This window comes from Zea mays, chromosome 1 (assembly GCF_902167145.1).
Source record: "Zea mays cultivar B73 chromosome 1, Zm-B73-REFERENCE-NAM-5.0, whole genome shotgun sequence".
In the NCBI taxonomy this organism is placed as follows: Eukaryota; Viridiplantae; Streptophyta; class Magnoliopsida; order Poales; family Poaceae; genus Zea; species Zea mays.
In genome coordinates this window covers 164,735,582-164,762,645 of record NC_050096.1, presented here as the reverse complement: position 1 = coordinate 164,762,645, position 27,064 = coordinate 164,735,582, and the positions used below count along the sequence as shown (strand labels likewise).

The 27,064-nt window shown below is 49.9% G+C and overlaps 1 protein-coding gene and 1 pseudogene across 1 annotated transcript; both read right to left on the bottom strand.

Moving 5' to 3' along the window:
- LOC115072886 (LOC103652716-like pseudogene) lies at nucleotides 17,276–19,001 on the bottom strand (annotated as a pseudogene).
- Nucleotides 22,743–25,921, bottom strand: LOC103640485 (uncharacterized). Its single transcript, XM_008663085.4, has 3 exons — nucleotides 25,110–25,921; nucleotides 24,171–24,518; nucleotides 22,743–24,050 (listed from the first exon to the last, which is right to left on the bottom strand). The coding sequence occupies exons 1-3, from the start codon at nucleotides 25,551–25,553 to the stop codon at nucleotides 23,406–23,408; spliced, it is 1,437 nt and encodes a 478-aa protein (XP_008661307.1). The 5' UTR covers nucleotides 25,554–25,921; the 3' UTR covers nucleotides 22,743–23,405.
- Nucleotides 25,922–27,064: the final 1,143 nt, after the last annotated feature.

Sequence of the window (27,064 nt, the reverse complement as noted above, 5' to 3'; positions counted from 1 at the left end):
ATTCCTGGCCCTTAAGCAAGGGTCATCGTCTGTTAGTGAGTACCGGGACAGGTTTCTGCAGTTGTCTCGCTATGCTCCTGAAGATGTCAACACCAATGCCAAGCGACAGTACCGTTTCCTGAGAGGCTTGGTTGACCCTCTGCAGTATCAGCTGATGAATCATACCTTCCCGACATTCCAACACCTGATTGACAGAGCAATCATGACAGAGAAGAAGCGCAAGGAGATGGAGGATCGCAAGCGCAAGATCAGTGGACCCCAGCCTGGAAGCAGCAATCGTCCTTGTTTCTCAAGCAATCAACCTCAGCAGTTCAGGCAGAACCAGCGTCCACCTTAGCAGCAGCAGTTCCAAAGGCAGTATCCTTAGCACCAGTATCAGAATCGCCAGAACAATCAGTCAGGAGGAGGTCAGTTTCAGAGGCAGAATCAGCAGGCACCTCGTCTTCCTGCCCTAGCAAACCAGCAGAACAGTCAAGCAGCACCAGCTCAGGTTGGAAACAGAGCATGTTTCCACTGTGGAGAGCAAGGCCACTGGGTGATGCAATGTCCGAAGAAGGCAGCCCAGCAGCAGTCAGGCCCCAATGCCCCAGCAAAGCAGAATGTGTCTCAGCCTGGAGCAGGCAACCGCTCTCAGCCACCTTATAACCATGGGAGACTGAACCACTTGGAGGTTGAAGCAGTTCAGGAGACCCCCGGCATGATAGTAGGTATGTTCCCAGTCGACTCCCATATTGCAGAAGTGTTATTTGATACTGGAGCAACGCATTCTTTCATTACTACATCATGGGTAAAAGCACATAATCTTCCAATAACTACCATGTCAACCCTCATTCAAATTGACTCAGCCGGTGGTAGAATTCGTGCCGATAGCATTTGTTTGAATGTAAGTGTGGAAATAAGGGGGATAGCGTTTCCCGCTAACCTCATAGTAATGGGTACTCAGGGAATAGATGTCATCCTAGGGATAAATTGGCTAGATAAATATCAGACAGTTATCAGTTGTGATAAGAGGACAATCAAGTTGGTGTCCCCAATAGGAGAGGAAGTGGTGACCGAGTTAGTCCCGCCTGAACCAAAGAAAGGAAGTTGTTATCAGATGGTTGTCGATAGCAGTGAAGCAGACCCAATTGAGAGTATCAAGGTTGTGTCCGAGTTCCCAGATGTGTTTCCAAAGGACTTGCCAGGTATGCCACCAGAGCGGAAAGTTGAATTTGCCATAGAGCTTCTTCCTGGCACCGCCCCCATCTTTAAGAGAGCTTACAGAGTATCTAGACCAGAGTTGGTTGAGCTTAAGAAGCAGATTGATGTGCTATCAGAGAAAGGTTACATCCAGCCAAGCACCTCGCCTTGGGTCGCCCCTGTCCTATTTGTGGAGAAGAAAGATGGCACCAGAAGGATGTGTATCGATTATCGAGCTCTAAATGAGGTCACCATCAAGAACAAGTACCCCTTGCCCAGAATAGAGGATCTGTTCGACCAGTTGAGAGGAGCCAGCATGTTCTTAAAGATAGATCTGAGGTCAGGTTATCATCAGCTCAGGATCCGACCTTCGGACATTCCGAAGACGGCATTCATTACCAAGTATGGGTTGTATGAGTTCACTGTGATGTCTTTTGGTCTAACCAATGCACCAGCCTTCTTCATGAACTTGATGAACAGTGTATTCATGGACTATCTTGAAAAGTTTGTGGTGGTATTCATTGATGACATTTTGATATATTCACAAAGCGAAGAAGAACATGCAAGTCATTTGAGAATAGTATTGCAGAGATTGCGAGAGCCCCAGTTGTATGCAAAGTTGAGCAAGTGCGAGTTCTGAATCAGTGAAGTCCTGTTCTTGGGTCACATAATCAACAAAGAAGGATTGGCTGTGGATCCGAAGAAAGTGACAGACATTCTGAACTCGGAAGCGCCTACAGATGCTCGAGGAATTAAGAGCTTTATTGGAATGGCCGGACATTATCGGCGATTCATCGAAGGGTTTTCGAAGATTGCAAAACCAATGACAGCTTTGCTAGGCAACAAGGTTGAGTTCAAATGGACCCAGAAATGTCAAGAGGCCTTCGAAACGCTGAAAGAGAAGTTGACTACAACGCCTGTCTTAGTCTTGCCTGATGTGCACAAGCCCTTCTCGGTGTATTGTGATGCTTGTTACACTGGTTTGGGATGCGTGTTGATGCAAGAAGGAAGAGTTGTGGCTTACTCGTCCCGACAGCTGAAGGTTCATGAAAAGAATTACCCCATCCATGACCTAGAGTTGGCAGCAGTGGTTCACGCATTGAAGACATGGAGGCACTATCTGTATGGACAGAAATGTGATGTTTACACAGACCACAAGAGTCTGAAGTACATATTCACTCAGTCAGAGCTGAATATGAGGCAGCGAAGATGGTTAGAGTTGATCAAATACTATGAGTTGGAGATTCATTACCATCTAGGCAAAGCGAACGTAGTGGCAGATGCTTTGAGCAGGAAGAGTCAAGTCAATCTGATGGTCGCTCGTCCGATGCCTTATGAGTTGGCCAAGGAGTTTGACAGGTTGAGTCTCGGATTTCTGAACAACGCGCGAGGAGTAACAATTGAGTTGGAACCTACCTTGGAGCGGGAAATCAAAGAAGCACAGAAGAATGATGAGAAGATCAGTGAGATCCGGCGACTGATTCTAGATGGCAGAGGCAAAGATTTTAGGGAAGATGCAGAAGGTGTGATATGGTTCAAAGACCGCTTGTGTGTTCCCAATGTTCAATCTATTCGGGAGTTGATCCTCAAGGAAGCTCATGAGACAGCCTATTCGATTCACCCTGGTAGTGAGAAGATGTATCAGGATCTGAAGAAGAAATTCTGGTGGTACGGAATGAAGAGGGAAATCGCAGAGCATGTGGCTATGTGTGATAGTTGTCGACGGATCAAGGCAGAGCACCAGAGACCAGCTGGATTGTTGCAACCATTGCAAATCCCTCAGTGGAAATGGGATGAAATCGGTATGGATTTCATAGTCGGATTGCCTCGCATTCGAGCCAGCTACGATTCCATTTGGGTAGTGGTGGACCGCTTAACCAAGTCAGCCCACTTCATACCTGTCAAGACCAACTACAGCAGTGCAGTATTGGTAGAATTGTACATGTCTCGGATCGTTTGTCTTCACGGTGTGCCAAAGAAGATAGTGTTAGACAGAGGAACGCAGTTCACCTCTCATTTCTGGCAGCAGTTGCATGAAGCCTTGGGCACACATCTGAATTTCAGTTTAGCTTATCATCCGCAGACAGATGGTCAGACCGAAAGGACCAATCAAATCCTTGAAGACATGTTGAGAGCCTGTGCGTTGCAAGATCAGTCCAGATGGGACAAGCGATTGCCTTATGCAGAGTTCTCCTATAACAACAGTTACCAGGCCAGCTTGAAGATGTCACCATTTCAGGCGCTCTATGGAAGGAGTTGTAGAACTCTGTTGCAATGGGATCAGCCTGGGGAAAAGCAAGTGTTCGGGCCAGACATTCTGCTTGAAGCTGAAGAGAACATCAAGATGGTTCGAGAGAATCTGAAGATAGCGCAATCAAGGCAACAAAGCTATGCAGACACTAGAAGAAGAGAGCTGAGTTTCGAGGTTGGAGATTTTGTCTATCTGAAAGTGTCACCGATCAGAGGAGTCAGAAGGTTCGGAGTCAAAGGCAAGCTAGCACCCCGCTACATCGGTCTGTATCAGATTCTCGCAAGGCGTGGAGAAGTGGCCTATCAGCTCAGCCTGCCAGAAAATTTGTCTGCTGTGCATGATGTCTTTCATGTGTCTCAGTTGAAGAAGTGTTTGCGTGTGCCAGAAGAGCAGTTGCCAGTGGAAGGTCTGGAGGTCCAGGAGGACTTGACCTACACAGAGAAACTAGCGCAAATCCTTGAGACTGCAGACAGAGTCACCCGAAGGAAGACCATCAGAATGTGCAAAGTCAGATGGAATCACCACTCTGAGGAAGAAGCAACCTGGGAGCGTGAAGATGATCTGATGGCCAAATACCCTGAGCTCTTTGCTAGCCAACCTTGAATCTCGAGGGCGAGATTCTTTTAAGGGGGATAGGTTTGTAACGCCCTGAATTTGGGGGTAGAATTTTTTTCTTCTTTTCTCTCACCAAATTCGGGCGTTACTCTCTTTTCTCTTCCTGTTTCGCTCCTCCTTCCCAATTTCAAACCAGTATAGTGACAGGTGTCCGTGTCATGTATAAACCAAAACATAAGTGTCATGGGTGTTGCATCATGGTGAAGCGCATTTCTTTGTCTGATGTCGCGTGTTCGTCTCGTTCCGTCTCGGATTTCGATTCGCGATTGGAGCCCATTTGAGGGTCGTGTGTATCGTGGGTTTCGATCCGCGAAGTGGCCCGGTCCGCGCGCCCCTGGCGCCCCTGCCCACCTCCCCATGCGCCCCCCTCCTCCTCTCCCTCTCTCATTTGGATTTCCCGCGCAGCAACCTCCCTCTCCCTCTTCCGCCTCTCTCTCCCCGTGGTGCCCTAGGGTTTGGAGTCGAGATCGCCGGAATTTGGATCCCCGGAGGTGAGTTTTCCCCTCCCCTCCCTCTCTCTCTCCTTCCCCTCCCCTGACCCCATCGTGCGCGCCCCTGCGGGCCCCGTCCCTGTCGCGCCCTCCCCGTCCCGCGCGCCGGCGAGCCCGGTCGCGCCGCCCCCGCGCCCGCCCTCGGCGAGCCTCCCTCCCCTCGTCCGGCCGCGCCCCAGTGGCGGCCCACCCCTGCCCCCTTCCCCGCGCCCGGCCGCGCCCTGGCGAGCCCCCGCGCGCTCGGCCGCGTCGCGGCGAGCCCCGGCCGTGAGCCCCTGCCCCGGCGGCCGCGCCCTCCCTACGTGCCCCGGCGGCCGCGCCCGCCCAGGCCGAGCCCCTGCCCCGGCGAGCCCCGCGCCCCTGTCCGCGCCCGTGCCTCGGCGACTCGCGTCCCGCGTGCCTCACGGTTCGCGTGCCTTCGGCACGCGTAACGTGCTTTCGCGCGTGCGACCGTAGTCGCACTGCGCTTAATCTCGTTTTAATCTATTTTAAATTGTTTAGTCGATGTGCTGTGTCACGCGCTTCGTCGCGCGACGATTCTTTTAATTTATAAATATTAGTGTGCTGCGTCGCGCGCTTCGTCACGCGACGATTCTTTTAATTTATGAATATTAAAGTGTTGTGTCACGCGTTTCATCACGCGACGATCTATTTTAGTTTCAGGTTGTTTAAGGTGCGATATCGCGCGTCCAGACGCGCGACGTTCCACTTTAAACTCAGCCCTGTTGGCGTATGTCGTCGTGCGCATCGTCGCGCGATGCTTAACGTCTCTTTAAAATTAGTGCAAGTGTCTTGTTGTGCGCTCTGTCGAGCGGCGAGTCGTTCACTTCTTAATTCAATCTAAATGTCGTGTTGTACGTCTCGACGTGCGACTGCTCCCTTTCATTCACCTTCAATTGTTTACACTAATTAAATGTGGAGCTCGAGTTTACTTTATGCTGAACGTAGTGTCCAAATTAATTCCCTTCCATGGAGCAAGTAATTTAATCTATAATCATGTAACGTGATCGTTTCTCGACTGTCTTTTTCTCTTTCTCTCTTAACCTTAATTGCGAGCCCGCGTGGAACGTTTGTTTATTTACTACATTCTATTGTATGGTGTATTGTTCTTTTGTATTAAATGTGTGGATGTATGTATGTTTGCGCTCGCATAGAGAACGATCTGGTTGAGGAGCCCGAAGAACTCGCAGGAGAAGCCCCTGAGCAGCAGTCGGTTGGTGGAGGCAAGTGTCCCTTGACCTATCTTTGTCCTATATATTCTTTAATTTACCTCCCGCATTACACATTTATACCTAAGGATTAACTAGCTTTTCTTATCCATGTCCTTGTTTACCTATTTGGGTTGGATTATTATTGTTTAGCTTTATGCTAATGCTCAACTCTAATCAATGAACATGATGAGAATTATCAATGATACGCTGTTTTCCCCTCTTTTATTATGATGTTATACTTGTGTCCTTCAAGGGGGCTCGAGCGGTTTCTCAAGTGCCTCTCCGTAAGGACCTGTTTGTTGGATGACCGCCCGGGAAAACAGTGCAACCATGAGGGTGGAATGGGGTGCCCTTAGCTGAATAATTAGAGGATCTGGGGTGTAGTTCGCTTAGCCGTCGTGCCGTCAATGGGGCTCGGTGTATGCGGCTCGCTCTGCCAAGCTTGGGTTCGCCCCCCTTGGGGAGGAGTGCGGTGCATTTAGGAAACCTAACGGGCGGCTACAGCCCCGGGGAATCTTTGTAAAGGCTACGTAGTGATGCCCTGCTGGGCCACCTAGGCAGTGGTCAATGGGGAGTAGCTCTCTCCAGGCAGAAAGGGAATCACGACTTGTGGGTAAAGTGCACAACCTCTGCAGAGTGTTTGAAAACTGATATATCTGCCGTGCTCGCGGTTATGAGCGGCCAAGGGAGCTCCAGTGATTAGTGATACTTGATCAGAGATGTTCGGATTTGTAGGTGGCAATGAGATTGACGGTTCTTGGTATTGACTCTGGTAATGGTAAGTGGTACTCTTTCCGTTTGGAAAGGAGTACGTTTGGGTTAATAACGTGGTGTAAATCTAAAACTTGGCTTTCTCTACTAGTAATAATAATATGACCAACTAAAAGCAACTGCTTGACTTATCCCCCACCACATAAAGCTAGTCCACTACAGCCAAACAGGACACTTGCTGAGTATGTTGATGTGTACTCACCCTTGCTCTACACACCAAACCCCCCCATCCCCAGGTTGTCAGCATTGCAACCCCTACTCAGGAGAAGATGAAGCTGTGGAAGGAGACCATCAGGAGTTCTAAGATTATGATGAGTTCTAGGCGTGGGTTAGCGACAACCCCCAGTCGGCTGCCTGCGAAGGCCGCGTTTATCTACGTTTCTTTTCCGCACTTTGATTTATTGTAAAGACTATATGGATGTCTCAGACATATGATGTAATCGACTATTTCCCCTTTTAATACTATTTGAGCACCGTGTGATGATGTCCATGTTATGTAACTGCTGTGTACGTGAATTGCTGATCCTGGCACGTACATGGTTCGCATTCGGTTTGCCTTCTAAAACCGGGTGTGACATGCCCATTCTCTAGTTCCGGACCCCAGGTTGCCGGACCCATAGGACTTATAGCTCCAAATACTAGGTACATGTCATGGAGTGGTGGAGTGTGCAGGCTTTCGGGTATGGAACCAGGCTAAGCGGCCACACAGGCTCCGGACCACCCCATGGAACGGGCTCCGTTCTCTAGAACTGGCTCACAGGCTGTCGGGCTCTCCTGCTTTCGTAGAGAGGTCCTAAACTGCAAGCCTGGCTGTTCAATTCGGATGTCATTATGTCTGATGGAAAGGGAACTATTCGGGTCAGTTAGATAAAATAACATCTAGAAAACTACAAGGTAAGACCATGGAGCATTAGGATAAAACTATCATAGAGGCACATCTGAGGGGGTAAATCTTTTTTTATAACCTGTCATGCATGGGTGCAGACCAACAGACCGGGCATATGAGGGCGGACCTCACCGGGTTGGCGTACACGTATGCGTTACCTAGTTACAAAAGGGAAACAAACTCGACCCCTCAGACTTGCTCCTATGGATAGAACTTACAGAGATGCTCCAGAGATGAGGAAGAGGTACTCTTTCAGTCATAGCAAGATAGTCACCCATGGGTTGGCGTATTCCTGCTATCTTGAAGGGTCCTTCCCAGCTGGGGAGAGTTGCGGAGCCCTTCTTGGTTTGGTACTTGCCGTAGGACTAGGTCCCGACCCTGGGTTCCCACCTGCATTTGACGAGGGAGTCCTCGTCCTCGTGCTGTAGCCATTTCTGCATGGACCTGTCAGAAGTATGTACCCGTGGGGAGTCCAGAAGGGTTTCCGGGGGAAGGCAGGCTTTGGCCCCGTAGACTGGGGAGCATGGGGTCCCCCTGGGGGTCCATCTAGTTGTCTCCACCAAAGTAGGCGCCTCCGACGAAGACATCCTTCAGGTCTCCCTCAGGTGACTGATACCCGAGGCCCCGTTCAGCCGCGGCCACCTCGCCGTCGTCGACCTTTTCTTTGCCGGGTTGGCGACGAGGTGGGGAGCCGTCCTTGGAAGACTGCTCACATTGCTCGCTAACGCCTTTCACGAGATCAATGATCTCGCGACACTCCGCGGCACTGTGGCGACCGTTGGGGTGCATAGGGCATGAGCCGATGTTACCCCTCTGCGGTCGTCTGTGTTTGTTGCGGTCGCCCCGGCCCCCGGTCGCGGCTGCAACGACTAGAGCGGTGGACCGCGACTTCTGGTAGTCGCGGTCCTTCTTCTTTTTCTTCTTACCATCCCGAGGAACGGCACCCGAGCCACCCGACTGGGCAGCCTCGGTTTGTGGGGTCGAGTGCCATGCACGTCCCTCGATGGCTCTGGCACATTTGTCGGCCAGAGCGAAGAGCGTGGGGACAGTTTCCACATCATGTGTGGCCAACTTCTCCAACGTTTTCTCATCACGTACTCCCTGGCGGAAGGCCATGATGATGGAAGCATCGGAAATGCGAGGTATAGTACCTCGCACCTTGGTGAAGCGGGAGATGAACGTCCGGAGAGTCTCCCCGGGCTCCTGCCTTACCGCGTGGAGGTGGTCCTCCACACCGTGCTACTGGTAAGCGCTAGCGAAGTTCATAACGAACCACGCACAGAGCTCTTCCCAGGAGTATATTGAACCTGGGACGAGGTCCATGACCCAAGTCCGGGCAGGTCCAGACAAGGTGACATGAAAATATGTCGCCATCACAGCGGTGTTTCCACCTGCTGCTGTGATAGCGGTGACGTACACCTGCAGGAATTCCGACGGGTTTGATGTTTCGTCATACTTTTCCGGTAGGTGCGGTTGGAACTTGGGTGGCCATGATGCCGCGCAGAGATGATCCACGAGTGCGGCGCAGCCCACGCCGGCCAAGGGGACACCAGCTTGGGACCGGGTGCCCATTGCACTCTGCGGTGCCATCACAGCGAAGTCTTGATCGAGGTTGCGGCCCTCGATGTTTTGGCGGCGCTCGCTCGCCCTCTCTAAAGAGACCCGGGCGTCCTCTCCTGCATGCCTGCGGTTGAGTTCTGCTCGGAGGTCGTTGGTCTGTGCACCCCTCACTGAGGGTGAGCGCACAGACGCCGATGCCTCATGTTGGCGCCGGGATGATCGTGGCCTCGACCTGGTGGAGGTAGAATGTGCCATGCCGAGCAGTCGGTCGACGTCGTCCCGCCACTGCTTCATGGCCTCTGGTGACGCCGTGGAGCTTGGAGGGTGTCACAGCAACTCCCTGACTGCTGACAACGCTCCCAGAGCCACCCTCGACGGAGTCCAGGATGTTTGTGCAGCCATATGCTGTCGTGCAGCGTGCACAGCAGCAGCGCCCGACACTGGGGATCGGGAACCTGTGGCGTGGAAGAAATAGCTTCTTCCTCCACCAGAAAATCCGTCGATGTCTCGGCGCGGTGCTCCATGATTTGCACCATCATGCTGAGCGAGGAAACAAGCAAAAACCTAATGCCTAGCCCCCTACCTGGCGCGCCAAATGTTGGAGAGGGAATTCTCCGGCCGGGTGGCGGAGTGCACCCGCCCTAAATCCTAAGATGAGGAAGGGGCTTAAGCGTTTTGCCTGTCCTGCTAAGCAAACATCAATCACATGAACACGCGAGGATTTAGAGTGGTTTGGGCCACCGGAGCATAACACCCTACTCCACTGTGTGTTGGATTGCTGTGGAAGCTTGAGAATTGAGAGTCTAAGTTGGGCATATCCGTTCGTCTCTCCCAGCCTATTTTGTAACGTTGCATGCCTCCCCTTTTATAGCCAAGGGGGGCATGCACAAGCATACTGAGCCCCGACATGTGGGCCCAGGAACATAACAGATGTAGCATTTGGCGCTACTCATGTTTGCCAAGTTTGTCCTAAAATCGGATTAAATGTTTGGGAACTGAAAACTCCTATTTCCAAGCGGAATTTGGGGATTTTAGAAATGATGAATCCGGTAAAGCCGGAGAGAATCAGATGCAAAATTTTATTTTGTGCGATTTGAAAAAATGGACCTGATTCAAGTTACGAGGCGAAAGTTATGGTTGTTTTAAGTTTGGATTTAGAATCAGGGTTTTTGGCGAGGCGCTGGAAGGGTGGGGGCGATTTTGTGGGTATGGTCGGTTTGGGTGATTGGGTCGATTTATCGAGATTGAATTTGTTTGGTCGCAGTGGATGGTAATTATCAAACTGACCTAAAACAAATCAAAACCAGCAACAAGACCTTGACCTAGGATACGAACTCGAAACTACAAACTCCAAAACTGAATTGTGCAAAGGCTAAGGTGATGGTTTTAGGTCAGGATAAATGGATCGTAATTTGTTTGGATTTTTTGTGGGTTATAGGACGAAAAAAAGAATTGAAAGGTAAGACTATACCTCGCGGGCAACCTGAATCTTGATACCACTTGATAGAGGACGAGGCTGATCTTACGTGAGGTACGATAACTTGATTGGATGGAGATCTCTACGCTGATGATCCAAGGCTTCGAACGAACGGCTCCTCGCAATCACTACACCACTGCTCCGTTGGTTATCACCCATGATACACGAGTGACCTTACCACGAAGGCTTATCCCTGCAAGCGTAATCAAGAACACAAGTAAGAACAGGAAGAACACAACCAAACTGTGTTGATTAGAGATGGGGTCTCAGAAGCCGATGACGCCGATATTGTTCGATGACAGAATAATCTAAGCAAAACCCACCCAAATGTGACAGAGGCTGCTGAATAAATAGAATATTAGGGCGTGTGTGACCCCTAGTCTTGCTCCTAATGGGCTCTGACGCGATACACGGGCCAACGACCCAACAAACGGTGTTACAGCACCAAAACAGAATTGTTTCGACGATTCCCGTTGACTCCAGATGAATTTTAAGGTAGGATCAGTTGGGTTGGTTAGATAATCTCTTTGTATTTCTAACCATATCAAGTCCACCACAATCAGAGTCATGATGGGTCCTGGGCATCCATTTTAGTACAGGCTGGTCATGGAACCCAAAATGGAATCGCGGCTAAGTCGGACTTGATGTCCTTCCTGTTGTGGATGCCCTTACTCCTCCTCCTCAACTCCTTGGCCTTTCCCAAGTCCTTGTTGGACCTCTCCAAGGTTCCTAATCGTCAAAACATCCATGGACCCAAGCATAAGCTCTGAAACACAATTGACTAGGGTAGAATGTACCTGAATATTTAGCTGTCATGCACGAGATCGTGTTATCGGTCCATACATTTTATGTATAGAAGTGATGTCCTCATCATCCTCTCTCTCTTGAAATGGAGTCGCCCTCGACTCGATTTCATCTTCCTCACCCATGTATGGCTTCAAATCTGAAATGTTAAAGGTGGGACTAACCCCAAAATCTGGAGGCGACTCAATTATGTATGCATTGTCATTAATTTTTGCAAGAACTTTATAAGGCACAGCAGCACGTGGCATGAGTTTAGACTCTCAAATGGCGACCACAGTTCGCCTCGTGGGACCGAACCCAAGGTATTGCTTCACTACCGGACTCGCATTCTTTGCCGAGTGTCTCAGACACTCGGCAAAGACCATTTTATACTCACTTGGCAAAGAATACTCAGCAAACATTTTATCGGTGAAGTTTTGTTTGCCGAGCACTTTTTCGGACACTCGGTAAAGGCTTTGCCGAGTGTCGAAAAGCACTCGGCAAATTAAGAATCGCAAAAAACCTCCAAAAACAGCAAAACATTTTTTAAAATTATGGGAACAACTCTCCACCAACCACTCCCCATTACAGTTACCCATCTCCTTATCATTTTTCACTATTATTTTAAATCAAATTAACATGTTTTGTGAATGGTGAGATTCGAACTCGCAACCTCTCTCTCGCATACCCTCCTCTACCACTACACTACTACATCATTTTGTCTATATTATGTTTTCATTCCTCATACCGAGAGTAATTTGATTATTTGAGGCACTAAATGAATTCATTTGAAAATATGACCAACTATAAAGTTGCATAACATTTCAAGATCTACAAGTTCTATTTTGATAGTTTCTACGTCCGAGGCTATTTACAAAATTTGAATTTCAAATTTGAAAAGACACGAATTTTTCAATGATAATATGATTTCAAATCAAAAAATTATTAGTTACAAAATTTCATTACATTTCAATACAAACAACTTTTATTTTGGTGGTTTTTTCCATTCGAGGTAATTTAAAAAATTCAAATTTTAAAATTCAAACATAGTTTTACATGACAACATGATTTCAAACCAAAATATTGCCAACTACAAAATTTCATAACTTTTGAAGACCTACAACATTTATGTTGGTGGTTTTCCCATCCGACGTCGTTTTCAAAATTCATTTTTTAAATTTTTAAAATTCAAATGTAGTTTTCGTTGACAAGATAACTTCAAATGAAAAAGTTGTCAACTACAAAATTCTATAACTTCCCGAGACCTACAAAGTTTATTTTGGTTGTTTGGTCATTTGTTCATCTCAAATGATGGTTCTAACATTATTCAAAAATCTTATACATCTCTCTTATAGTTTCATAAACTACGAGAAAGAGATAGGTTTTATGAACAAATTTACTTTTATTTTGTCATATAAGAAAATTATCAAAATATAAATTGTACATCTTGATGAGTTATACAAATTTGTAGTTGAAAACTTTTTCATTTGAATTAATGTACTGCTTTAAAATGTGATTTTAAAATTGTCTTTGCCTAGTGTGCAAAATAAAACACTCGACAAAAAAACTCTTTGTCGAGTGTCAAAAATAAAACACTCGGCAAATACTCTTTGTTGAGTGTCAATAAAAAACACTCAGCAAAGAAACTCTATACCAAGTGTAAAAAATAAAACACTCGGCAAAGAGTTTCTTTGCGGAGTGTTTTTTACCGAGGGTTTTTTACTTGGCACTCGGCTTGCCGAGTGCCCGAAAAAAAACGCTCGGCAAATCATTTAACACTCGGCAAAAAGCCGAATTCCGGTAGTGCTTGTCACGAGAAGGTCCTAGGGTTCGTTGTTGTTTGCCCTAAATAGGTGGTGACCATCATGGATGTGGCTTAGTGCTCAAAAGATGTTCAATTTATCTGATCCTACATCATCTAAGGGCTTGTTCGTTTTATTGCTAATCCATGTGAATTGAGTAGAATTGAATCGGTTTAAATCTACAATAAATTAAAATACGTCTCAATTTAATCTAATATATTTCAGTCCACTTGAAATAGGAATAACCGAACAGACCTAAAGGTGTCAATACCGACAGACGGTTCATTCCAGCGTTTGGTGATAAAATGGGCGCCGACGCGTAGCACTAGCACTTAGTATTATTTTTATGGAAGCAGCAAGAGACCACGCTCGTAGCCCGATGCCTGACCCACTTAAGCACCCGTGTATTGTGACTTTTTAAGAGCCCATGTAAACGTTTCGGTCTGTAGGTATTGTCTGGGCCGGCCGAAAGCCTTGACATGCATGTGGCTGAGCAAAAACAAGCATGGAGCCGCTGGCTTGTAACCAAAGTAGAGATGTCTTATTTTCCACCGTACAAATTCGTCCTTATGCTTAGTGTCGTAACGCACACGATGATGATGGTCTGAGCTCGTCGACGAAACAACGCTCGTCTGAACACTACGTACCGTCATGCACACGCTGAGCACACCATGATTAGCAGCCACCTAGACCGCCGCCGCGTCCGCCAACTTTTTTTTTGCATTTTAGTCCTTTTAGGGTTTTTTTCATAATTATGTCTTTTGCAGTTTTATTTTAAAAAGGGAACAATTGGATCTATAACATTAAAAGATCCAAACTTTAGATATATATCATGGACCCCACATGTCATTGACTCATGTGGACCCACGTGTAAGTGAGATAGTAATGGTATGGATCTAAAGTGGTGATCTTTTAATGGTATGGATCCAAATTTCCCTTTAAAAAATAGATCTTAACCTCGGCACCATCATCATTGACATCAAGGTAACGAATAGTGACGCCGACATAATTGGCGCCAACTTTTCCTACGTGGCAAGCGATGTGGCAAGTCCCAGGGAGTCAGCGTCATAGATCTTGGCGCCGACCCTCCTGGACAGCACCAGAACTCGCCGTCGAGGGGGGTCGGCGCCAAGATCTATGGCGCCGACCGCATGGGACTTGTCATATCGACTATCACCACGTAGGAAAAGTTGGCGCCAACGATATTGGCGTCGTTATGCGTTACCTTGATGATAGTGCCGAGGTTGAGATTCATTTTTTGAAATGAAACTGTAAAGAACATAATTGTGAAAAAAAAACTTAAAAAGGACTAAAATGTAAAAAAGTTGGCCACGCCCGCAGTGCAGTGTGTGCTGCCGCGAACAGGAAAAAAAAAACGCTCGTCTGAACGAACACTGGACAGACAGATATGGACTGAAACGGGATCCAATTCCCAGACAGCGTACGCGGAAGCTGTCATCGCTAGAAGCTAGCTAGCTGCTCGACGACGGTGGTAGTGCTGTCCAGTTGCCGGAGAAGCTCTTCTCCGCTGGGTCCTTCGCCTTCCCACTGCTGCCAGTGGTGCGTGCGTGCTTACGGAGTAGCGAGAGTGGCCCTGCCTCCATTTCCATTTCCATTCACCACTGCACCGACCGCGACCAACCCGGCCGCGCGCTAGCTCTCTCCTCTCGCTAGCTAAACCGCCGACGACAGACTTGCATGCAGTAAAGCCGCCATGGGAAAAAAAAGGCAGGCACCGCATGCACGATGAGATTCCGCTGCATCTTTAAACCCCGCCTAGCTAGCTGCGTCGCTTTGCCTGCATTGCATTGCATCCCAGTCCTGTAATGGCGCTTTACAGCCGAGAGTGCGTGCGTGCGTGCGTCTTTGGACCGATCATCAGATCTCCGACCAACTGTCCCTCCGGACCGGGCCACTTTGATGTTTGTGAGTGACCTCGGTCGGTCAGAAAGGCCACTCTGCTGCTCACACACACAGCTCACTCACTGTCAGCTGTATGTGTCCACAGCTGCCCCCAGGTAATTTCTTTCTGTTCTCGCCATGCACGACCAGAGCCAGACCGACACGCCGCCATGGGAATGGAATGGAAATGGAATATCAGCTCTGACCAAAGCATGCAGCGCCCTACAGCTGCACTATAGCACAAGTAAAGGTTGCAACTTTACGAGCAAGGCTTTGCATATGCACCAGCACCATGCCCATGCCGATGCCTGTGGGCTGTGGCGCCAACCCGGCCGCAAGTCAAACGCAGTGCCGCCCTACCGCTCCACTCTGCCGCCCGGCTAGCTAGCTGGTGCAGCCCAAGTGGCGGCGGTCTGATCCATCCGATTGCTGCTGTGTTCGTCCAGTACTCCTTGCGCGCGGCGTAGCTGATTGATTCGAGCCCTCTGCTTGCCGGCCATTGCAGACGCAGCGAAACCGGCCGCGGAAAGCTGCCGGATCTTTGCTGGATCGAGATTCATGTGACGAGACCTCCGCGTGGAAAAATCGATGGTGCTGTGCCCATCAAGTCAAGAATTCGGGGCCTCTTGCTTTCCGAGAGAAAAAAGAGAACTTTTCCGAGAAAGAATTCAGGGTCTCTTCTTGCGTCTGAGCTTGCCCACGTTCCCTACCACTGTAGCATCCGGTGAAGCCCGATAGCGGCCGCGTCCTGTTCCTGCTAAAGCGAGCACATCTGATTGACGTCGTTCCTGCGTGCTTTCTCGCAGCAATTTTTTTTTTTAGCCTTTGCGCGTATAGGCTGGAAGGCTGGGGAGGCGGAGGCTTCATTGTCAAACTTGCATGAGGAGCCCGATCCCTGATAATCTGAGATCCATGAGGGAAAGTTATACCCTCTGATCGATCCTGCTGTAGCACAGAAGTGTGCGCTGTCTGGAATTCATCGGCCGGTAAGTGCAAAGTCAGCTGGATCTGTGCTCCAAGGCTCAAACAATACGGTGGATTAGGCCTGGCCAAAACAATACGGTGGATTAGACATTCTGCATCTTGTTAATTTCTCGCGGGCCTTACGTCTCATATGGTTGTGGCAAAACCCAAACTGTTGAATACTCAGATGATGGTGAGAGATATAGCTTGCACTATGTTGGACAGACGATTGTTTGCAGCAGCAACCTCGGTCATGGTGGAGGATGGTAAGTCTTCTTTGTTCTGGGAAGTGACTGGCTAAGGGGTATGACAACGAGAGGCATCTATTCTTTGATCTACTCTATTTTTAACGTGAAAAATAGATCCATCCATCAGACTCTCTCAAATAACCGATGGATACATGATCTAAATTTTAACCATGATGATTTTTTTGTTGCGCACATACATGAATATTGTCAATTATAGTCACCAAACACAATTATGTGGCTCCACTCACAAATTTAGTAACATAATTTAGAGAGCCTGGGCGTCACCAAAGTCAAATTATTCAATTGGCTTGCTTTTCAAAATAGAGTATGGACAGCATACATGTTGGTAAAAAGGGGATGGCCTCATAATCCACACTGTGTCCTGTGCGACTTATGCACGGAATCTGGACTACACCTTTTTGTTGAATGTGGCTTCACCAGACGTATTTGGGCTGAATTGAGTATGTGGGCTTCAATTACGGAGATCCACCACTCTTCTTGGCAACCTGTAGGTTCGGTGCATCAATGGTGGTCGAATCTTGCGACATCCACGGTGAGAAGCATGAGGGGATTGCAAACTCTCATCATCCTCGTTCCTTGGACAATTTGGTGTGAGAGAAACTCGTGAATCTTTGAGCACAAAGAGAAAACCGTGCCATAGACTATAGCGAAGATTAAGGAGCAATTCCGTTGGTGGATTCTAGGAAGAGCAAAGCATTTAGCAAGGCTGGTGTAGGTTTTGGGAGAGGGGGAGGGGGTTGGCTTGGGATATTTGTGCCACCGTAATCAGTGTCTTTTTTCTTGTGTGGTGGACTTGTGTACTCCAGTCCTTGCAGACGCACATCTTCTTATTTAATATAACAGATAATCCTCTTGTCGGGTTTTTCAAAAAAAACAAGGATAACCAGGGGTGAAAAATGGCATGTGAACCTTACGGCATGAGGATTGAAAGTTACTAGAATAAGTGGCGCCCGTAGAATTCTTGAATAAATTGCTATATACCTTTCATATAAATTGTTCTCGAGTTTTGGCAGATTAGGGCAATAGTAATAAAATACTTTAGGTGTGCATGAGACTATCGCGATAATTAATGAGCATACAATATATGTTGTTCTAACCAGGCACACCAATCCATCCTTGCAGAAGCCATTGGCCATCCCGGCAAACCAAGAAATCTTTGTGGTAATGCTTCATGACCTCGTCTTTGTAGCCATCCAGAAGAGGCCTGCTCGTTCGTTTCTTGCCTGCCACTGTCTATACTTCTTAGGGCGCAGCACAAGGTCGCTGCCCTCACAGGAGATGCCATTGAACACGTAGCATCCCAGAACAAGTTTCTCGAACACCAGTCGAGATTCGCTCTCCCTCGGCAAGGTTGCGTCCAACATGTCGAACATCGCCGTGCAGTAGAAGAGTATCTCCCGAAACCGTGACAGGAAGGAGGAACCATAAGACTGGTTCACAACGCTCTGGATGAACACGTCTGGCCTCATCTTCCTGATGTTGCTGAGGACGGTGTCCCTAGGGCTACATGCTATAGTTTGGCTTTCACATTTGGTGGATTATTGAATAAAAGGTACAGATAAATTATCTTGCAATATATTTCTTGTATTTTAATAATTTTGGTCTAATGGTCCATTGCGGATCTCTGTTTGATCTACTGCGTGCTCAGTTTACACTGCATGAGGTCCACACATATGCACTAATTGCCTAATTCTAATTTTATCATCCGATCCAATCTGGTTCCTGTTGGTGAAGATCAAACACAACGTTTGGAATTAACACGTGAAATAGCTGAGCATCTTCCGATCCAAGAGACCATCTTCCCTAGCAAACACCAACTGACAGAGTACGCTATATTATTTTTCCAGTACAAAATTTACTGATGCGGGAACTGAATTTCTTTTTCCCTTTTCTTTTAGATGCAGCATAGGAGGCACTTTTCTTCCAATCGCATTTGTTTCAAAACAAAGACTATCATAGCTTTTTAAGGTACATTTTTTCTTTTGAAAGCGGAGTTATAGGGGCATCAGGCTTCAGTTAGATTCTATGAACCAATCTGCATCTTTACTGCACTGAAAGTCTGAAAATTCAAGCTAATGAATCATGGTTTGAAAATATTGTTGTCTAAACAATTAAAAAATTATTACCTTCATGCAAGAAATCATTCGTCCCCTCGCTGTTGTTTGTGTTAGTGCCAACAAGGGGAGGGGAGGAGAGGATCTTAGCGAAGGACTGCTGCACCTGGAGTAGCGCAGGGTGATCACCAAGCTCATTGTCATCGTCCTCCATGAGCATGCGTGAGATGTAAGGGAGCGTCATGTCATTGTTAGGGACTTGATGTCGGTCCTCATTGCTGGCATTGGGCTTGTGGGGGAGTTCAAGGAAGACAGGTGGGGACAATGGTGGCTGCTCCATGAGATCCTTGATGAAGAATTCCTCCGGTGTGGTGGCCATGCTCATGAATGGTAGTGCTGCAGGACAATAGCTTTCTGTTAATACATATATAAATGTCATAAAGGGAAGAAAACAAAACTACTTCCGGTTTCTTGTCCCTACCATCAGGACAGCAAAAGACGATGGCTGGGTTGTAACCCCAATGCTGCTAGTTCGACGGAGACCATGTACATGTATGAAAGGAAAAAGAAGCATGTATATGTAACAGACAAAGATTCAGGAACATATGAACTCACTGCACAGATTGACAAGCAGTTTTACAAGAACTCACGGCAGACCTTCTATCCAGCAAGGGGCCACTGTAGCGTCGTCCAGCAGACCCCCCATACGACCGCCGAAATTCAGCGGCCACCCCTGTCGCCCCCCATATCCGCGAGGCTCGGAGCTCTCCCCCATCCATTCTGGCCAACGGTCGAGCGCGAGGACCCACCCCCGACGCCAACGGTTCAACCTTCTATTGCTACTTCGACGACGACGCTCGGTGATGCGGGCTCACGGCGACATGGTACCGTTGGGGGAAGCCGCTAATCTTGTCGACGTTGCTGCAGAAGGTTGCCTCCAATCGACGACGGTGTGCGGTGCCGCGGCGGTCCTCTTCTCCGACGTCCTTCCTCCACGCCGCGCGCCGGCGGCTATGATGCCGCCCACCTCCAAACCGATCTCAACCCGTTTCGCTTGCAATGCCCACCTCTCCGGCCGAGTTTCGCCGCCGACGAAGCACACACCCTCCCTCGCCGCCCCTCCCTCATCGCCGCGCCGTGGAACCTTCCGCCCGAGCGTGGGAGATTGTCGCGCCACCTGGGGGGCGCGGTCGGAGCGCAGCTCGGGGTGCCGCTGGAACCAGCTCGCGGATACTTCTCCCCATTTGGTGGGCTCCACCGCGGTTCCACCCTTTTTCCCGCATCCGCGTCGGGCCCCTTGCTGGACTCGGTTTAAGGGACGACAGGAGCAAGGAGGGAGAGAGAATCTGATGCGTTTCCGTCGTGTCCGTGAAGGTTGTGGCCACAAAAAGGAAGAGGGATGAGATGACCGCGATGGAGCAGAGGCGGGGTTCGTCATGGCTCTGCCATCACTCGAGCATGGCTGCACCCATGCCTGTTACGACCTCACGAGCAGTGCAGCAGTACCTGCCTGTCCCAGTAATGTCAGCGGACGCAGCACCGCACGTCAACACAGTGTGTGCACGTGTCGCGCGAAGTAGGTCGCGCAGCCCGCCGAGTGCGGGGAGGCGCCGAAAACGGGTGACGTTTTAATAACTTAGATTCCCCGTAAGGTTCAGAAAAACAAGGATAACGAGGGTGTTTTTCTATGGTGGCTAAATGAGATGTCTCCATCGAACATAATACTGCTTTATTTCTATACTCTATGGGGGTGGGTGATGTTTCCATTTCTTACGCCCGGTTTCGACCCGTTACCGATTTGTTCGGTCCGTTTCGATTCATTTCCATCGCCTCTTCGGTCCCGTTTTCGATTGTTCTGGTCCGATCCCGTTTGTGAAATAGATTTAGGGTTTTCGGTTATTGTAAATCCATATGAATTATAGGGGATTGGTATAGATTGGGAGAATTTTGACTTACTAGCGATTGAAACCCCCTCAATATCACTCAATCCATATGAATTAGGGTACAACCGAACATACTCTTATGTCTCGGTTATTCATAATCCATGTGGATTGGAATGTATTGGACGAAACTAACACGAATTTTAACTCGTTATGGATTTAAACCGGCTCAATCCTAACAAAGCGAACAAACGTGGAAATGAAAACGGAGTAGGGAAGGGAGGGGTTCCCTTCGTTTTCGTCCCTGTTCCCACCTGATCGCGCGCGCGGTCACTACGCAAGCTAGCACAACACACTCCGCGACATCTTCAGGGTAAAAATAGAAATGACAGAACTTGTGCAAGCATTGACGCACTGCTCCAATCTCCAAGAATTTGACTCAACAAGGAGCCAGGGAGGTGAGACTAGTGCTCGTACAGCTACTTTTACTTAAGTTTAGTACTACTAGACAGTGGTCCCTTCCCCCAAAAGGAGATGAGAGCACACACACGCACAGAGCCCTAAGCACAAAACTAATGCTTCCACGTAGTACTCCAGTAGGAAAAGAGAGACACGGGCCGGCGCAGGCAGGGGCCATCAACGCAAACGGCATAGACACGGAGCCTTGAAGCTCTCTCAGCGATCTAATGGAGGAGAGCAAAGCGAAGCGCGGCAAAGCTAGCTAATCACAGCTCACAGGGAAGATAAATACCGCCACCGGCCGTCCGCGCCTAGCTTTGGCGAAGCACATGATGGGGGACCACCATGCTCGCGCCCCGCCGGCACACTCCAGACCGACGTTGAATGCAGGCGGCGGAGGAGATGATGCATCCAGTCCACGTTATGCTACTTACTCATGACAATGTAATGTAACCCCAGTTCAAAAAAAATAAAAAAGAAGCTAATACTCCTACATATCACTGGCTTCGGCGTGCAGCACCAAACGGCAGAAAGATTAACGGAGTGGGCCAACTTTTTTACAATTTTAGCCACTTTTCGAATTTATTTTCACAAATATATCCTTTTCAGTTCAATTTTTTTAAAAAATAGACCCTTAGGTCATCGGCGCCGATAGCACTGGCGCCTACCTAACAATGGTCACGCGTAGGGGTGGTAATGGATCATGGCCCTAATACTTGCTTCACAAACCAACAAGGCCCTTAATTTTGTTAGTTCAAAATTATATTGTTTTATGATCCGGCCCTAACTTGATTTGATCCTTAAATTTGCTAGGCTAAATTAAATGGCCCGTTACCACCCCTAGTCACGCGCCAATGCTATTGGCGCCTAGGTCTCCGCAGCCAGGGCTGGCGTGGCGACCACGTGTCGGTACATCGGCACCAAAGATCTGTAGCGTCGACAGTGGCGGATCCAGGGGGCAAAGTGGGCCATGCCCCCCCTCAATTTTATACACCCTTTTATGTCTAATGATTATTTAGTATTAAGTGTAGAAAAAATCGAAGTTTTAGATAGTATAAAGTCTTGTTCTAAATCTCTAAAATTAATAGCTAGTTGCTAAAATTACCCAAGAGGTTTAGAATGGATCAACTAATTGTTAGTTATACCCCTCAAATAAGTATTAGTTGTTAGATGTCCCAACCTAGCTAAAATCAGTTAACAATTAACTCTAGAGGTTTAGAACATGGCCTAAAACAACCATGTTATGAGCCTGCTCGCCGGATCCTCTCGGTCCAGTCCTTGCATCTACCAGTTTGACTCTAATCTTCCCGACAACACCTAAACCAGTCTGCTCGCTGCCTCGTTTCCGCCGCCGACCCATTCCCGATGTGACGCCACCCGACTTCGTCCCTTCCTGACGCCTCCGTCCTTTGTCCTATTTTTATCGTGACGTCGATCCGCTCGACAAGCTAGATCTCGCTCGTCGCAACGATATGACTTGTCCCCTGCAGTTGGCGGACTTAGCGAACTAGAAAATCATGGCTCTCATGTGATCTTTTTGGCCCTCCTGAATTTTCGTCCAGCGTCCGCCACTGAGCGTCGACCTCCGTATTCCTATATAATACGACGCCAATTTTATTCCCCTCCGTCTTCGTTTTCTCCTCTTCGCTATCACAAAACATCCCTTATTGGTAGCAAGACAATTTCCCTGAATTTTTATCTCGCTTGTTTCATTCAATCTATTGGTCCTTTTGGTGGCATGGTAATCTCCCTAACTTTTAATCTTCATACTATTTGATAGTGGGATGTCTAGACGCGATAAATTTGCCCAAACAAAGGTAAGCATTGTATAGAATGTAGCATCTAATTCGAAGTTGTGTTTTATAACTGTACTTATTGAATTTTAGGAAGGGTCCGTTAACCGGTACGGTACTGACTTCGACCCGCTGTCTTTACCAAGGAGGCCTTCCGGTGCCTATCACTTCGTAGACGGTAGCCACCAAGATCTGTGACGTCTACCCCTGCCATGTGGGTGCCACGCCGCCGCCAAGTCGTAGGTCGTGGCCTATACCTAAGCGCCAATGCGACACCGACTTAAGGGTCTATTTTTTAAAATAAAACTAAAAAGGGTATATTTATAAAAATAAAATCAAAAATGGCTAAATTACAAAAAAGTTGTGGGAGTGGGCAGCCAGAAAATGGGAGAGGAAAAAAAGCAAACTCAAACCATGATATTTCATACAAGTTTTGGCTTACATAAAACTTGTGTAGAACATAACCACACCATCTCATCGTACTAATAAATAAAGAGAGATGTGAAGGAAAAAGGGTACACAGCCTGACCGGACGGACCACCCCGCGGCCAGGACCACCCACAGGCAGGTCACTACATAATTTGCGCCCTCCCCCCTAAAAAAAGTTAGTTTGACTCGCCAACCAAGCATACTGGACTGCTGCTAATCAGACTCCACGTACACGACGACAGAACTCAATTGCCTGCGAGGAAACCCTTCTTCCTCACTAGCCTCAGATGATTAGTTTTGGCTACGACAGAAGAGAAGAAGAAGCACCGCCGCCCACTAGGATCCATACCATATGGCTGGACGGAGAAGAAACACAAACACCCCGCTCCCCTGGATCTTCGTCCTCGAGGTGCCGACACAGCGTTACAGACAAAGACTACCTACTACCAGATCTCCGGACGAGACGAGGCAGGGATACGGAAGGCGATGTGAGCTTCCTATTTACAGAGGGAAACTTGGAATGGTAAAGCTCCTCCAAGTCCTCCTCCTGACCTTACCTCTGTGTCTCCTACCAAAACCAGTCAGTCAGGAAATGCAAGACGGCTGCGAGAGAGCACGGGGTACCACGAATCACTTGCACCCGAGCTGCAGGGCGCCGCTCCACGCGACGCCACCGTCGTCGGCCTTCTCGAGCGCGGCGACCCTAGCGCGGTGGCACGGGAGGACGAGGCCGGCGGCGGCCTTGCTCCGCTCGCCCCGCGGGAGCTCGGCGGCCTCGCTGACGGAGCCGGGCCCGACGTCGGTGGGCGGGATGAAGCAGTCGGCGGAGAGGCCGGGGACGTCGAACGCCACCTCCTCGATGGTCCACGCCTCCTCCATGCGGGTCTTGGTGTGGCCCAGCCCCACGGCCGCCTCGCCGAACCGGAACAGGGTCACGGCGGACCGCCCGGCGTGCGCCACCACCACGCCGTCCACGGCGCGGTAGTCCTCGACGGACGAGCTGATGGTCGTCTCCCAGTACACCGCGTCGCCGCCGGTGGCGGACTGGATCCGGGTCAGGTGCGAGTCCTCCAGGTGCACGAGGAGTCCGGACTTGTGGCTGAAGTAGCCGAACAGCACGTGCCGGATGATCTCCGCCAGCCCCTCGCTGCGCGCCCGAAGAGTCTCCGGGTCCGCGCTCAGCTTCAGGATGAAGCAGTCCTCCCCGTTAACCTTCCTCTCGCCGATGCACCGCGCGCCGGCGAACATGCTCGCCGCCGTCAGCGGGTCCAGGCCCTACGAATTACGAAAACGCAAGGACGAGAGCAGCAGAGAGTCTCACTCAGATTTAACGTTCCTCTGAAACACGGACGGCACACGCAGCGTACGGGGACGGACGGGCGTGCTGTGGCTCACCTGCAGAGCGCGGCGGAGCGGGCGCACGGGGCCCTTGGCGGAGTGCGCGCCGAGCCAGGGGGTGTGGCGCCAGACGAGCTTGCCGTTGCAGCCGGCGTGCACCTTGCTCCCGCCCACGGCCAGCTCCATATACCACATCTCGGGCGCCATCTGCCACAGCACGAAGCGCCCGGGCTCGGCGCGCTGCGCCGCCATGCGGTTCCGGACGACGCGGCCGCCCGCCTCGAACTCGGTCGCCACCATCCGCACCTTGCCCATGGCGTACGAGTTGCGGATGGAGGACAGCAGCCTCTGCCCGCCCGACGCCGCCAGGTACTGCTGCAGTATGTACTGCGCCGACGACGTCTCCTGCGCGCGCGCGTACAATACGCCATGAGTTATACGGTTACAATACGCACTAATAAAAAAACCGAAATTTACAGCAAATGTATTTTCTTTGGGAAAAAAACAGGAAACGGTTACGGGAAACATCCGTCCGTTGCCTGTCATGTCAAAACAGGTAAGGGAAGCCACCTTTACAGCCGCAATGTGGTTTAGGAGAGATGCAAGAACTCTCCAAAACGCATCACATCAAGGATGCCCCCAATTTTTACCATAGAGAGCCCAGGCAACAAGGTTTGCCGACTGCCGAGCGAGATGTCAGAGTAGTAGACATGGGACATGGGGACAAAAGCTTCGGACGGCAAACTGGAGCAGGGAAGCTCAGGAGAAGAAGACAGCAGCTGGATTGGAGGCGCATTTTAGCTACCGAGAACCCAAATCTCGACGCCGCAACCGCAACCCCTCCCCCCAAAAGGTCACCTTTTTTCGGTTCCGGAATTCCACCGAGCAGCCACCCGGTTGCGGTTGGGGTCCAATCTAGAGCGAGAGCAGTAGAGCACGCAGGCGGAAGAGGCATGGAGTATGTAGGCGGAAGAGCTCTGGTTCGTAGTTTCTTACAATGGGGGTGTCCTTGATGCTGAGGTGCGGCAGCGGCTCAGCGGCGCAGACGTGCACGGGCGCGAGCGGCGCGCCCATGACGCCGAGCAGCAGCCTGAGGTCGTTGCGCCTGCCGGCGGCGGCGGCGGCGGCGGCGGCGCCGGAGCCAGCTCCGGCCCCGGCCTCCAGCGCCGGCGCGCGCGTGAGCTGGAGCTGGCCGCGCACCCACCGCCCCCACCCGCCTTCCTTCCTCGCGGAGCCGCCGCAGGTCGCGCCGGGGCCCGCCTCCGGATCCGGGCCCTCCATGAGCGGCGCGAGCGCCTCGCCGCCGCCCCCGAGGCGGCGCAGCGCCGCCGCCACCTCCGCGGCGTTGGACGCCGACCGCCGCCGCGCGCGCCCCGGCGACAGCCCGCGCGCCACCTCCTCCCGCAGCGCGGAGAAGAAGCCCTGCCTCTTGGCGTCCATGGATGGGATGGAGGCCTCTGGAGCTGCGCGCGCGGCGGGGATGGCACGCAAGGGACCTGTCGGCGAATTGGTGGAACCTCGAGCCCCTCCTTCCCTAGAGGAGGAGTAGGAGCGCCCCCCAGGCGTCTGCGGTGTGGAGTGTGGAGAGCGAGAGCGTGGAGCCGCGCGAGAATATATGGGAAACAGGGAAAGCTGAGGGGCCTGGATGGAAGAAGACGGCGAGCGAGGGAGCAGAGTGGAGGCGCCGACTGCGTGAAGCAGCGGGAGTGTGGACGACTGCGAGCAGGGGTTATACTGCTAGGTTTTCCCGTCACCGCCCTTGGTGAGGCTACCGCCTACCGCCTACCCTAGTGCTGGCTCCTCCTAGTTCTAGGGTTGCAAGTTGCAACCTGCTGCTTTTTCTCTCTCTCTGTCTCGCTTTTTTGATGTAGTTTTGGGTCGGTCTAGGATACCTTGATGTGGATTTAGGGTTAGATTAGAGGGTACTAGCATTATTAGACGCGAGACGTTACAGCCGGCAATCTAGACGAAGATGAGCTATCTTCTGCTTCCGGCCCTCTTTGCATTGGGCTTTAGCTTTGCTCGGATTTTTCCCAGCACAAGTGGCAACAGCAAGCAACTACAGAGAGGGGAAAAAAAGGGGGTGTCTTGACCTACTACACACCAGGTACAGGCAGGACAGGACAGTACGTCTCGCACGCAGCACAGCACAGCACAGCAGCGCAGCGCAGCGCAGCGACTGACTAGCCAGCCCTGGCACGTGGGCCCGCGCCGCGCCCTGACGGCGCCGTTAGAGAAGCTTCGGGCGGCCCTGACGGCGGCTAGCCAGCACGCCGACGTTTCCCATTGCCCGCTGGATGGAGAATTGGAGATGGAGGAAGACGCCACAGTACCACACCGCTCCTTCTAATCCTGCTTAGATTTAGATTCATTCGCACTGTCTGTCTCCGGCTACCTTTATTTTTTTCTTTAATCTCCACCGAAAGCTCAAAGAGGCGCCCCCCCATATGCCATCATGCCCTTTGATTTCCCCTTTTAATTTCGTGGAGATATGCCATCTCACCTGGCCGGAAAATATAAACAAATAGATGCATTTTAAGTTCGTTGTTTTCCCTTCATTTTCTGAAGCTAGTTTGTTTTAGGCTGAAATGGCTTTGAACTTTTTAATAGAACTAATAACAGGCGAAAGCAAGCAAGTAAAAATGTACCTAAATGCTATTGGACTGTAGTGTTAGTATTAATATAGTATATTCACTAACGAAGTTTGCTCTCTGTCTGTCTCTCATACTAGTTAGATTATCTCAACTAGACTCTCTATCTTAAACTTCTTATTACAAACAATGTAATCTATAGTACAAATCAATACTTATTCATGCTCGTTTACACGGCCTGCTGAAGACGGCCTTACTAGTATTAGGCTGTGTCGGGACCATAATTAGGTGTACCCCCAAGACTCCTAATCTCAGCTGGTAACCCCCATCAGCACAAAGCTGCAAAGGCCTGATGGGCGC

Coding starts and splice junctions, on each gene's coding strand:
- LOC103640485 (XM_008663085.4), bottom strand. CDS start 25,553: ATGGACGCCAAGAGGCAGGGCTTCTTCTCCGCGCTGCGGGAGGAGGTG. Junction 24,519..25,109: donor GCATCAAGGACACCCCCATT/GTAAGAAACTAC, acceptor GCGCGCGCGCAG/GAGACGTCGTCGGCGCAGTA. Junction 24,051..24,170: donor CGCTCCGCCGCGCTCTGCAG/GTGAGCCACAGC, acceptor CGTAATTCGTAG/GGCCTGGACCCGCTGACGGC.